Raw genomic sequence first — 14,965 nt, 5'->3', positions numbered from 1 at the left:
ATAACAAATATAAAGTGGTGTGAGATTTTTTTTTTTTTTTTCAGAAGAAAAATTACAATTGGTGTGAAACATAAAACCCGAGAGTTTCGCCAGTGCAATGATCAACCATTAATAGACACAAAACAAATTTGTGTTGTGTTTAATCAACACTTTTCTGGTATAGCTAATATTCTTTGAGTTGGTCACTCTCCACCAGCAAAATTCTTTCTTCCAAGGTGTACAAAATCTGAGAAATCACTTTCTCTAGTGTCTACAACATTGAAGGAAGTTCTCTTAATTATTAGGAACATGCAGCTTTCCTCCTGTAGCCTGCTTGTAGAGCATGACACACAAGAGTACTAGATTTCAAGAAAGCAGGTGGGCTAGATCTGGACTGAATCCATATGGTAAATTAACAACCATGAGCTGATACACTGACCAATTGGAGTGGTTCTTAGACATTTACCATGCTTATTAAGGCAAATGCCAGACTGGCCCCCAAATCCCAGCTCAATGAATAAAATGAGCAAACAGTTAAAATATGGGACTGATGACCTCAGATGTTAAGTCCCATAGTGCTCAGAGCCAGTTAAAATATGGTAATACACAGAACACAGTTTATATGATTCACAGACAGATGGCACACACAACTTTCCTACTTTTTGTTACATTGAAAATTTGTCATCAGGAAGGGCACTGTCTAGAAAGATTATAATAAAAATGAAATTTGACAAATCCCAAAAAAGCAGACCCCCTACTAGATGGGGTAATCTCCAAGGCAAGACAGAAACTAAAGAATAAAGGAAAAGAATATCTTTCATCTCCCATTGATGGTGTACCTAGATGTGTAATACAGTAGGTTGACAATGAAATTCCACGAAAAATCTCCTGTTGCTAAGGAAGTTGGCTGTTAAGGTGGTTAAAGTAGAGTCATTAGTGATGTCATAAAAATTTTTCAGGAGTTATTTATGGTTCATGGTGTCATACACAGCAGACAGGTCAACAAAGGCCACACCAGTTACCATATGTGATTCAGAGACATCTTCGATGTACTGGGTGAGACTAAGGATCTGTGATGTGCAGCTTTTACCCAATCTAAAGCCAGCCTGTTCAGGTATGAGCACAGAGTCAATTCTGTCAAGCAGTTCAGAATCATTCTCTCCAAGATTTTATACAAATGGCAAAGAAGAGATATGGGATGGTAGCTGTTAGGGTCATTGTTCTATTTAATGGGTTTAAGGATAGGGATGACATGAGCTTTCCGCCAAACTTTGGGGATCCTACCAGAGCATAAGCAGTTGTTAAAAAGATCTACAATCCATTTTAGTGTTGCAGGACCAAAACATTTTATTTGCCCATTCCTAAGATCATCCAGCCCACCAGCCTTTCCTATTTTACACTTACTAATCACCCTCTGCAGCTCTTCTGAGCAGAAAGGGCAATATCATTGGCTGTTATGTTTGCATGGAGGGTCATGCTAGCAGGGTCATTATTAAGGCACCTGAGAAGTTTCCAGGCTTTCTGGCTGTTCTTGCTGAAGTCAGTTTCCTCCATAAGCTTGATCCACTGATCCAACTTGGTGGCTGATACTGATTCAAGTAATTGCAATCCACAAGATAGTGTTTCTTCACCAAAAGTGTCTTGCTGAAATGCTGTGTAGTAGCGATCGAGATCTGATGCTATCTCAGGGGACAGTCCTTGCACGTATTTAGTTCGCCATCCATGAGGGATAGACATTCTAGAACATTTGTTCACAGCTCTTATGAAACAATTGTATTGCTCAGGGTATGGGCTGATGGGTGTTACCTCTTGATCAAGAAGAGTCATAAACTTGTTCCAGTTTGCTTTTTTAAAGTTATACCAGTGCCAAAATGGAACAGACTGTGGAAGTATTGCAGCCAAGATCTGACACATGATTGGCCTATGTTGAGATTTAGGGATTGGTGAGCATACTGTCTTTTGCACAGCTGTGTGATGGTATCACTGGCAAATATGAGGTCAGGATTGTATCCACACTTCCATTGTGCACAATTGAAAGATGGTGGCAGCTTACTATGGCTGTTAAAGTCACCTATTACACACATAGCTGGCTGGCTATGGAAATTAGGTGTTTCTTGAAAAATGAAGGCTTCTGTGGGAGTCTTATAAAGTGATGTTACTGTGGCACCATGCAGCTCAACTGTTATGATTTCAATATTGTTCTTTGCAGTAATTCAAGTAAAATTAATATCTAAGCTGGATTTTGCAAAAATGGCTCTGCCATACTGACTATGAAGTCATTCTCCGACAAGTGCCATGCCAAGTACTTTGGGGCACCTGTCTTGAAAGCCCTGATGTGTCTCTTCAATGCAAAGTATGTCACTCCTTAAGGAGTTCCTCTTTCTGGTTGCTTAAGCCCTCTATATTGACAAAGAATATAGTCAAAGCTGGCCCTGATATGGGCAATTTTTAAACATGCTGGTTGCTATTTCAAAGGCTGATGCCTTTGGAGTGGAAGGATTAGCTGGCTGTTACACCATTACCAAAGGACACCTGGATGTGCTCTACCTCATCTATCAGCTTGTCATCATACTTTAGGAAGATGTTGGTTCTAAACCTTCAACAAGTTCTGAACTGCATATATTGTACCTGTTGACGATAAGTGGCAAATGGTGGTGTAGAAACAATGCCCATGAAAATTTTTTTTAATAGTTCTTGCTAAAGCTGTAACTGATTTTCTGTTTATCACTATGTATGTATGATTAGCAAGCAAAACAAACTTAGCATCTGGCAATGTTACAGAAGAACATTTATTAATATACATAGGAAAATACAAGGGATCTAAGGTACAACTTTATGGGACATATATAATAAATTTCTGACTGATGACTTGATAGAAGGCTATTTCTCATTCACCCTACTCCAAAATCACATGCGCATATCTGTAACTTTTCTCATTAACTAATACAACTTTATCTTATTATATGAATGAAATTCATGAAAGCTTGAGAAATGACATATTATGTCATCTTTATTCTTAGGAGCCAGAAGTTCCTCTTTAGTGTTCATTAAGTAGGACCTATGTTTGTGTTCACATAGACCTGATCTTCAGTGCTGATATTTATTTGCAAGCTATTTTCCACAAATAATGAAAAGTGAAAGTTTTATCTGCAAAACTGTGCTCTATTTTCCATATGGCAGCTTTTTTGTAATTAAAGCTATCATTTCTGCCCTTTTTCTTTCATGTGTAGTCTTTATCAACATTGTAATATAAAATGTTGAAAAATATATAAAATATAAAAAGTTGAAAAAGATGGAAGAGTAGAGAAAGTAGAAAAATGTAGAAACTGAAGAAGGCAAAAAGAGGTACAGGAAACTGGATAGTGAATTAAGAAGACAAACTGAAGAAACGAGGGGAAAATGGATGAAACAGAAATGCAATGAAATAGAGAAAATGGAGAAAAAGGAAAAGCATGAAATGATATGTAGACTGGCTAGTGAGATAGTTTTTGAACATAAAAGAAAGAAGATAACATGGAAATAGAAAGAGCAGATGATACTCTAGCAGAACAACCACAGGAGATTTTGAACAGATGGCAAGAATATGTTGAATGTCTGTATAAGGTGGATGAAATACAAATCGAAATTATGGTTGAAAAGGAGCAATATGTGCCAGAAGATGGAAAGGGATTCACCATCTTAGAAGCAGAAGTAGAAAAGGTGCTGAAGGAGATGAAGAACAGGAAGGCATGTGGAATTGATGATTTGCCAGCAGAACTGTTGAAGAGTCTGGGAAACAATGCAAGAAAAGAAATAATCTACCTCTGTAATGAGATATATGACAAAGGGAATTGGCCTGAGGAGTTCCTTGCAACAGCCGTGATACCAATAGAGAAAAAGAGAAACACCAAAAAATGTGAAGAGCATAGGACCATAAGTCTAATTTCTCATGCAGCTAAAGTGTTGCTAAGAGTGTTGAATAGAAGGCTATATGGCAAGCTGGATAGAGGGATTGCAGAGGAGCAGTTTGGATTTAGAAGAGGAAAAGGAACAAGAGATGCTTGTCCTGTTAAGAACTATAGGGGAAAGATATATGGAAAAAGGTAGAGAAATCTTTGCTATTTTTATAGATTTAGAAAAGGCTTTTTACAGAGTTCAGTGGAACAAGCTGATGAATGTTTTGAAGAGGAAGGGAGTAGATTGTAAAGAGAGATGACTGATACATGATATATATTTACACCAGAAAGTGAGGATAAGGATTGGAAATGAAATGTCAGAAGGAAGCAGCATTGGACAAGGTGTTAGACATGGTTGTTGCCTTTCCCAAATGTTGTTTAACACATACCTTGAAGAGATTATTGTGAAAGGCTTAGATAGGAAAAGAGGAATATGTATTGGTGGAAAGAGAATAGAATGTACAATATTTGCTGGTGACATGGTATTACTTGCAGAAAGCGAGCAAACAGTGAATAATGCGCTGAAGGATCTGAATGAAGCTTGTGTGGAATATGGGATGCAAATAAACACAGCAAAACCAAAGAGTATGGTCATCAGTACAAGATGCAGACTGTCCAATATTAAAATTGGGCAAATTACCATGAGCCAAGAAAGTGCATTTAAATATCTTGGAAGTACAATAACTGAAGACTTGAGATGTCACCAGGAGGTGAAAACTCGAATTGCCATAGTGAAGGAGGCATTCAACAGAAAGAGGACACTGTTATGTGGAAAATTAGATAAAGGTCTAAGGAAAAGGCTTGGCAAATGTTTTGTCTGGAGTGCGGCACTATATGGGGCAGAAACGTGGATGCTAAGATGAGAGGAATAAAAATGGTTAGAAGCATTTGAGATGTGGATGTGGAGGAGAATGAAGAGGATAAGCTGGTTGGAAAGAGTGAGTAATGAAAGAGTATTCGAAGGGTTGGTGAGAGAAGATGTCTGCTGAAGGTTATAAAAGAAAGGAAAAAGACCTGGTTATGACATTCATTGAGAAGGGAGTGCTTGCTAGCAGATGTTTGGAAGGACTGGTTTGTGGGAGTAGACTGAGAGGAAGAAGGAGATACAAGATGGTAGATGACATAAAGGGAAGAGGAAATTATGTGGACCTGAAGAGGATGGCAGAAGACCAGACAGCCTGGAGACCTACCACGTGAAAACCTGCCTTTTGGAAGAACAGTAGTGATGATGATGTAGTATAAATACAGAGAGAAGAGTGTGTCAAATTATATTATCATAGAGATTTCAAGGATAGATTTTTCGTTGTTCCTTGAACAATGTAAATTATCCCTCACATTTGTTTGAAAGTTGATTCAGCTTTTCTAAATTTTTGTGATTCCTGAATTCCATTATCAGTGTTTAACTCCCATATTTCAATACAAGAATAATACATGTTTATGTTACTCTGTTTGTGAAATTTACAGGTTTCTAAGAGTGAGCAACCTGGTTTCTGTCGGCTAAAATTGCTTGAAAACATGTCACCAATTTCTGATCCACGGTAAAGTAAAATTAAGTTTAATCAAACAGTGTGCATGTAATTCACATAAAGTTATTACTTTCAGTAAGCACAAATTTGTTTCTTTTTCGTCATTGACTAACATTTTACAATTCTTAGGTTGTTTATTTTACACAATAGTGGTCATTTATATCTTCTTTTCCATACAATTTTCATTTCTCTAGAAGAATACTGTAATTTAAACAATCTGGTGGCATATATCATTACAGACCAGTCTACTTGGTGATGTTTTGTCATTTAAATATTTTATTATATGTTTTACAATGTTGAAGATGGTTCATTAAGTATAAAGTTCACGTAGAACCACAACTGTGAAACGCAGAATCATATCCTTACTGAAACATTGGTCCAGTCTGAAATATATTACCATTTACAAAATTTAAGAGTAACATGTTAGTTGCAAAACTTGTTGATAACTGTTAATAACATATGAATTCTTTTACTTCTACTTTTGTAGTGTTGTGTTTTTAATGTATTTTTACTACTACTCTCATAGTGTAGTCCAGCTCCATAGTGAAATGGTTAATAGGTTTGGTAGCTCAGTCAGAAAATACTCAACTACTCTTCAGCAGGACTGTATTCAAACCCATTTGGGTGCTATAACTTTGCCAACACAATAACTCAGCTCATTTGGTCAGCTGGCTGCCCACCCTCAGCAGTAAAAAAGCAAATACAGTTTTCAGTGACAGACTTTGAGAGACATCAAGTGGCATCTACACAGAACCACTCTCTCTGCAGAAGAAAGACAAGAACCAAACAGACTGAAATAAATAAATAAAGTTTTAAGAAATAATGGCCAGTGTGGCTGACTGCCCTATGGAGGACTTGTGTTAGTTCCCAGTACTCTCAGGGACTTTTCCTTGGTGGTAGGACTGGAACTTGGTCCACACAGCCTTGTGATCCCAACAGAGAATCTACTTCAATGAAAAGTAGCAGCTCCAAGATTTGGAAAGTCAAGAATAGTTGGGAGCACAATGTGCTGACCCCACGTCCCTTCATATCATGGCACAGGATTACACAGCTGCTGGTCAGCATCATGTGATCCTCTGATTGTGGAGTTACAGTTTACTCTTATAGTGTTGTTTAGCTATGATATAAATTAGTTAATTTAGAGAAAAATGCATATACCACATTAAATACTTCCATCATGAAAAACAGCTCTTAATATTTTACATGGTATATTAACAACCAAATGAAATTTTTGCTTTGAGACATTTATATTTTTTCCTTTTAATACCATTGGAGAAGTTAGGCTAACTTCAAAATGATTGAATCTACAGCAGTGAGAAGGAAGTGGGGATCACAATTGTGTTGAGAAATAAAGCAGGAAATATGTACATTAGTTAACATAAAGAGATTATAGCAATTAACTAAGTTTGTATCATAGCCTGACGACACCTCTCTAAAGTTCTAAAATACTGTTTTAACATCCAAATGAAGAGCTGAGAGAAATTCAGAGCTTGCTGTCTCACATGTTTCTTACAACTTGTCATATTTGATATTGTACATTATTGAATAGTTCATGAATTTCAGACAGTTCTTTGAACATAAGACTTGGAAATTTCTGAGAAAATTATTGTTTAACTAGATTTTTCTTTTGAACTGACTGTATCAAAATTAGAAGTTAACTTTTACATAAGAAAGAAAAGCAATTACTCACCTAAGGTTGACTGACATGTGTTGCATAGAAACAGTCAATACTATGCAGTGTTTACACTAGCTTTTGGGCCCTTGCGCTTTCTCTAGCACAAGTATACTCATTCACATTCACACACATCATAGTACTGACACCCAAAAACTCACATTTTTGGCTGCAGCAAGACTGACTGTTGATTACTGTTTATTGATGGCTGTTGCCTGGCTAGATGGAAGTGGATAGTGGGTGGATCCATGAGACATGGAGGGGTTAGCAGGACTTTTGGGCAGGCCTGTAGACAGATGAATCAGCAACTTCACAACAAGAGAAAAGCGGTTCAGAGGATAGAGCATATAAGAGATAGAAAGAGAAAGGGGGCACAAGAAAGGGAGAGTAGTGGAAAAGGAGGGTGGCAGAGAAGGGGAGGGAGAGGGGGAGATGAATGAGGGAGTGAGAATGCCCATGGGGGGGGGGGGGGGGGGTGAGGGGTGAGGTGGGTGTGAGTGGGAGTGAAAAGCAATACAAGATCTGTATAGGGGAGGAGTGGTGGGAACGGAAGAGGAAAGGGAAAAAGAGGGAGGCTGTGGGAAGCAGTTTAGCAGAGGTTTAGGCCAGGAGAATAGCAAGAGCACAGTATATGCTGGAGACACAGTTCTCACCTACATATTTCAGAGAAACTAGTGTTGGAAGGGAGTATTCAAATGGCTCACATAGTGTGGGTACGTTCTTTAACACTTCCACCCCAGCCCATAAACACATCCATCAGTAGTGAAACAAAATAAGATGTGAAAATCAGGTTGGTATAGTGTTTTGCCATGGAGCAGTTTGCCTTTCAGACTTCTAAGCACTTGTTTACATCACTCAGTCCACTCTCAACTGACATTCCTCTTTAGTAGGTGCATTAGACTCAGACCACTGTACAAGTGCCAACTCACAAATTTGTGTTAAAAACCAAACAAGCTCAACATTGCTTTCAATTTCTTTCTGTTTATGGGTGCCATAAATTCTTCTATAGCCTCCAGCTTCTCAGGATATGCCACTCCATCTACCTCTGCATCCATAATCTGCAAACCACAGCAAAGTGCATGACAGAGAGTACATCCCATTGTACCAGTTATTAGGGTTTCTTCCCATTTCATTCACACATGGAGAGTGGGAAGAATGATTGCCTGAATGTCTCTGTACTGCTGCAATTATTCTACTTTTGTCCTTATGATCCCTATGTGAATGGTACATACAGAGTTGTAGTATATTCCTAAAGTTATCATGGTCCTTGAAACTTTGTTAGTAGGCTTTCTCAAGTTAGTTTACCTCTATCTTCAAGAGTTTGCCATTTCAGTTTCTTGGGTATCATTGTAGCATTCCAAAAAGTCAAACAAACCTGTGACCATTCATGCAACCCCTCTCTGTATATGTTAAATATCCCCTGTTAGTCCAATGTGGTACAGGTCCCACACAGCAGTCTTGGGTGGCCAGAAGGAAATGATCATGGAGAAAGTGAGAGCTATACAAGAATTGACCAACAATAAAAAGACTTAAGACTGGTTCTGTGTTGAAATAAAATGGCTTTTTCTGGTGAAGAGTTTGAATGTAAATTAAAGATGAAGGAGTAATATTCTAGAACAGGTCACACAAGTGATTTGTAAGCAATCTCCTTTGTAGATTGATTGCACTTCTCCAGTATTGTACCAATAAACCGAAGTCTACCACCTGCTATACTAGCAACTGAGAGAACCTATGTGATCATTCCATTTCATATCCTTACAAAGTGTTACACCCAGGTACTTGTATGAATCTGCCAATTCCAAACATGACTCATTGATGTTATAGTCATTCTATACTATGTTTTTTTTTTTTTTTTTCATTTAGTGAAGCACACAATTTTACATACCTGAATGTTTAAACCATATTGCCAGTCTTTGTGCCATTTTTAAATCTTATCAAGATCTGACAATATTTATGGAGCTTCTTTCACACAGTACTTCATTATAGATAAGTTCATTATCTGCAAAAATTTGAGGCTATTAATAATATTGTCCACAAGGTCATTAACATAAAACATGAACAGCAAGGGTCTCAAAACATTTCCCTGGGGCATACCTGAAGTTACTTGTACATCTGACAATTACTATTCATCCTAGATAACATGCTGTGTCCTCCCTACCAAAAAGTCCTCAGTCCAGTCACAAATTTCAATTGATGCCCTATATGATTGAACTTTTGACAATAAGGCATTACCCCCTTCCTTCTTGACAAATTGTGACTTTAGTAACTTTACCTTCAACCCACTCCCCCCCCCCCCCCCCATCCAAAGCAGATAAGAAGATAGTACATCAAGCCCAGCTTGGGCTTGAAATTGAAATATCATCCACATAAATATCTATCCCACTCAACAAAGTCCTATCCAGCACTTCATCCATTATCCAAACAAAAACACATACTACCACACCTAACCTAAAGGGGACCATCTGGAATTTTCCTTTATGGAGGAAAGAAGTGTATTTTCTTGACTCTTCTGCAAGATTTATATTCCAGTACCTCCAAGTAATGCCAAACAATATTAAGTATTTGTTACCATGGAACTTCAGTAGCATCTCCTCCATATTGCCTGATCATTCCGCTGTGCCATAATTTCATTCAGTCTGTGTGCATTAGTAACTATTCACACACTTCACTCTTTCTTCTCCACAACTACCAAAAAGTTATACATTCTTTGACACCACTCAGTGATCCTCACACCTATCCCACTCACCCCAGTCTGCCATTATTTGGATTTATTTACATGCCTCCTCCTGGCCCAAACCAGGTATGAAATGGAGTTTTTATTTTTTTATTTTTTTGTTTTTTGTGTTTTTTTAAAGAAAGGTGGGGGAATATGTTCCTTTACCTCTAAATTACATTTACACTATTTCACCAACCCTGACCTATCAGAAAATGCTTTCATGAAAATACTTACTATTTCAGCTTGAATGATCAGGAGGTACTCTTTTACTTCATCCACTGAGGAGTGCTCTTCCTCTAATGACTCAGTACTAGTCTGCCACCTCTTACCACAGTTGACTGCCTTTGGTTTAGCTTCTTCTGCACTTTTATGTACTGTGCACAGATTTCCCAATCTGTCCAACGAACATAAAAACAGCATTCATTCTAGCTTTCAAGTACTTTTTCTAGCAATTGTACACACATTCACACAAAAAAAACACATAGACTATGGTTGTGCGTGTGAATGTGTGAACCATTGCTAGAATCTGAAGTGAATCCTTTTTTTTTTTCTATTACATTTTTTGTACTAGAAAAAGGGCTAATGCTTGAAAGCTAGAGTGAATGCTGTTTTCTGTTATATGTTTCTGTGCTCCACACATTGATCTGCTACAGATAGTGGTTGACTTTTCCCTTATTTTACATACTACCTGGTTATTTTTATTTTTAATAACCCTACTTTCTCCTTCCCTTTTGACACTAACAGAACTCTTTGATTGATTTCTACACCCTTTCTAATTTGTATCCTACCCACCTACCACCCTTCCCCCCACCCCTACCCCACACATCCCCACCACCATCACATGGTCTTCCCAGTTTCCATTTTCTTATTACGCTCTCTCCAGTCTTGCATGCTCCTGCCCAAGCACCAGCAGAACCTAATCCCTGTTTGCCAGACCTACTCTCTTAAGGCTCCTCACTTCTATTTGAGGGCCCAACTTTCCTATCTTTATTCTGTGACTGCCTTCTACTGAGATTGTTGTCCCACCTGTTTTGCACCCTCCGTCTACTATTGGTGTTATTCATTACCATTCACTTTACTCAAGATTGACCCCTATCATCCAGCCTGTTAAATCTACCATAGTTACTTGGCTCCTCAATGGTGTAAATTCTTTGAACTCTTCCCAGAAAATTAATATCACTCAAATAGTGATCCTACATGCTGAAACCATCATTTGCTGTGCTGGTTAGGCAACTTATTCTCAAGATGCAATATAATCATTTTAGTGTGCTGTTTGTTGTCATGGCAATTTTATTAACCTGCTGTTGAAAAAAGGCCTTGAGCCTGCCCATCTGAGGGTTGTATGTTTCCCCTTCCCAGAAATCTGTCTATATGGTTTGTTGTGTATCCTTAGGCCAAAGTTCTGTCAGGAACCTGCACTCAGATTCTGATATTGACTCACAAAACTCAGCTGATTTGTAAATGACACTTTTTCCTTGTTGACCAACATGTGGGTAACACATTATGAACATTTTTCAAAAACTGATTTGTTCATGTCAGATAATTCTATTTAATAAACAAACTTACCACTATTCACTTTCCTGTAGTACTTCCAGCAAAAACTAACTCTCCCCTAGGGCACCACAAATGTAGGCTTCAAATTAGGTTGAATGTGATTTATTAAATGTAGATTTCATATTGTTCTTCTTTACCTCTTATTGGCTTGGCCATTGCCTTGAATGCATTGATGAAGGACTGTGCCTTTTCTTTACTTGATTATTGCTGTAAGAAAATGTAATACTGCAGATTCTGCATTTCTTAAATAATGTATGAACATCTTCCATATATATACTTTCCTTATTGTCCAGTTAAATGACATCAACTAGATAACATCAAACTTCTATTAAATCAGAATGTCCTGCTAAAAATTCTGCATACAAGACTATCCAAAGAATGAATTAGTCTGAATGACATTTCATTAAAATTTCATTTTCTTGAGTAAACATTATAACTCTCTTCAGAGTTGTATATAATCTCTGAGGATTTTGAAATTCTCCAAAGTAGGCTAGCAATGCTAGAAGCTTCTGTATCCATGTCCTCATAGGTACTCCATCTTCGAAAGTTGCTGCAGTTGCTGCCCTATCTTGAAGACAACATCATCCCTTGCCATGTTTCTGCACATCAAATTGATACAACAAATCCACACCTTGATTGTGCTCTCTTCTATGATTAATTGTTTTAGGGTTTTCATTCATGAATGTCGTTCATTACTACGGATATGTAGGAACACACATAATTCCTCTGGAGCTGTATGTAACATCACAATATTCATACACCTGTTTTTTTTTCCCTAAAGGCTTCTCTAATTTTCCTACAGGTGGTATACATTTTTCTAATAGCTGTGCATGCTCATACAGCTTTGCATTTCTCCTCTAGACATTTCTGATTTGCCATTTTGCACTTCCTGACAGTCTTATTTTTTAGATAACCATATTCCCTTTTGTCTACTTCACTTTCTGTATTTTTATATTTTCTCTTTTTCCCAGTCATATTTAATCTCTCTTGTGTTATCCAAGGATACCTACAATATCACACCTCTTTGTCTAGTTGTTTCTGTGCTGGCTTTACTATACCATCTCTCAAAGCTACCCAGTCATCTTCTATTGTTTTACTTTCCTGTGTTTCAGTCGATAGTTGCCTAATGCTCCCTGAAAATTTCAACAAGTTCTGGTTCTTTCAACTTATCCAGTTTCCACCGTGTCAATTTCTCACATCTCTCTATTTTTTTCAGTTTTAATTAGCAGCTAACAACCAGTCAAATTTGATCAAATTCCACATCTGATACTTGAAATATTTTACAGTTTAAAGTTTTGGTTTGAAATCTCTGTCTCACCATTATATAATCTATCTGAAACCTTCCAGTATCTGTAGATGTCTTCTACCTATATATTCTTCTTTTGTGTTCTGTATACCAAATATTAGCAACATTAAATTATAATATGTGTAAAATTCAACCTGGCAACTTTCTTCTTCATTCCTTTTCCCCAGTCCATGTTCTCATACTAGCTTCCCCTCTCTTCCTTTTCCAACTGCTGAATTTAAGTCCCTCAACATAATTCAATTTTTGTTTCCATTAAGTACCATACCTGATTAATTTCTTTTATCTCATATCTTCTTTCAATATCTTTATCATCTTCAGAGATAATAAGCATATAAAGTTTTGCTACTGTGGTGGGTGTTGGCCTTGTGTCTATCTTGACTGTGGTTATGCATTCACCTTGCTGTTAATAGTAGATCATTCCTCTTTTCTTATTTATTATTAGTCCTACTCCTGCATTATGCACATTTGATTTTATGTTGGTAACTAAGTACTCACTTCACTTTGCTAATTCCCACTATGTCTAACTTCAACCTATCCATCTCTCTTTTTAATTTCTGTAAACTGCCTAGTGCATTAAGGGATTTAACATTCCAGGCTGTGACCTGTAGAACATCAGTTTTGTTTCTCCATGTTATGAAAAGGATAGTTGCTACTCACCATATAGCAGAGATGCTGAGTTGCAGATAGGCACAACAAAAAGACTGTTGCAAAGTGAGCTTACGACCAACAAGGCATTTTTTGAAGATGGACAGCATACACATACACTCATGCACACACAACTCACACACAGATGACCACAGTATCTGGCAGATGAAGCCGGGCTGCAAGCAGCAGCCTGTGATGTGAGAGGCAACCAGCTGGTGGAGGTAAGGAACATTCTTGGACGGGGAGGGGAGGGATAGCAGGGTAGGAGTGGGGGACAGTAAAGTGCTGCTTGTGGGAGCAAACCTACTCAATATCCTATTCCATTCCAACACTTTGTATCATGGCTCATATCCCTGTAATAGACCTAGATGCAAGACCTGTCCCCTACATCCTCCCACTACTATCTACTCCAGTCCAGTCACAAACATCACCTATCCCATCAAAGGTAGGGCTACCTGTAAAACCAGTCACGTGATCTACAAGCTAAGCTGCAACTTCTCTGCTGTATTCTACCAACAAGCTGTCTGTCCACATGAATGACCACCGACAAATTGTGGCCTAGAAACAGCTGGACCACCCTGCTGCTGAGCATACCTTCATTTCAGTGACTGCTTCACAGCTGTAACCCTCCTGGCCTCAACATTCCTTAGTCATTGTTCTTATCCGTCTAGCTGCAGGCTCCCATAAGCAACACTTTATCATCCTTCACCTCTATCCTGCTATCTCTCCCCCTACTTGCCCCAGCCTCTTCCTTACTCCCACCACCTGGTCACCTCTCCCATCATGCATAGCTGTTCACAGTCTGGCTTCAGCTGCCAGAGATGGTGCGTGTGTGTATGAGTTGCGTTTAAATGAGTGTGTGTATGTTGTCTATTTTCAACAAAAGACTTAGGCCAAAAGCTCAATTTCCAACAGTCTTTTTCTTGTGCCTGTCTGTGACTCAGCATATCTGCTATATGGTGAGTAACAACTATCCTTTTCATAATACTGGTACATTCCATCTTAGGTTTTCCATAATTTAGTTCTGTTTCTCCTGACATCACCCTCCAGAGTAGTTTATGACCACAGAATAGGCTACTAATTTAACTCTGGAGGGGATGCCATCATAATTCATTCATACATACTGTACAGTAGAACTGCATGTCCTTAGATAATATAATGTCTGCAGTATCATCTTGCAATGTAGCAAGGCAATGGTGGCCAATGTTACAAGGCCAGATCAGTCAATCATTCAGACTGGTGCTCCTGCAACTACTGAAAATGCTGCTGCTTCTCTTCAGGAACAATATGTTTGTCTAGTCTTTCCACAGACCCTCCTTCCATGTAGCTGTAGGTGTGACATAGTTATAAGTAACCCAGGTGCACACAACCTTCCCACTTTGATGAGCAAGTTTCTAGTCTCCATAGAGTGAATTATTTGTCAAGAAACTGTGAGAAAGTTTTCAGAGACCAAATTATATGGCCTTATTAGCTGCACTAATTGATAACTATGCACAACAAAGCATTGTTTATTGAATGGACATGGAACAGTTGATTGCAACTGAATGTTATTTCAATATAGTTACAAGTAAGTGTGCTTGTAGTATCACTTTACATTGTAATTTGTAACAGTAGCTGGAACAGTATGTGAAG

General features: G+C 38.1%; 1 protein-coding gene across 4 annotated transcripts in view; it reads left to right on the top strand.

The window, feature by feature from the left end:
• The window catches only part of LOC126251832 (cyclic GMP-AMP synthase-like receptor), a 387,508-nt gene that overhangs the window by 141,697 nt on the left and 230,846 nt on the right, over positions 1 to 14,965 (top strand). For all 4 annotated transcript variants that reach the window (XM_049952497.1, XM_049952495.1, XM_049952494.1 and 1 more), the window contains exon 4: positions 5,379 to 5,452. In XM_049952497.1, coding sequence (XP_049808454.1) covers positions 5,379 to 5,452 — 74 coding nt within the window. The remainder of the gene's footprint in view (positions 1 to 5,378; positions 5,453 to 14,965) is intronic.

The sequence above is a fragment of the Schistocerca nitens genome, chromosome 4, assembly GCF_023898315.1.
Source record: "Schistocerca nitens isolate TAMUIC-IGC-003100 chromosome 4, iqSchNite1.1, whole genome shotgun sequence".
NCBI lineage: Eukaryota > Metazoa > Arthropoda > Insecta > Orthoptera > Acrididae > Schistocerca > Schistocerca nitens.
The sequence above is the reverse complement of the archived record's forward strand: the minus strand, read 5'-3'. Positions and strand labels throughout refer to the sequence as shown.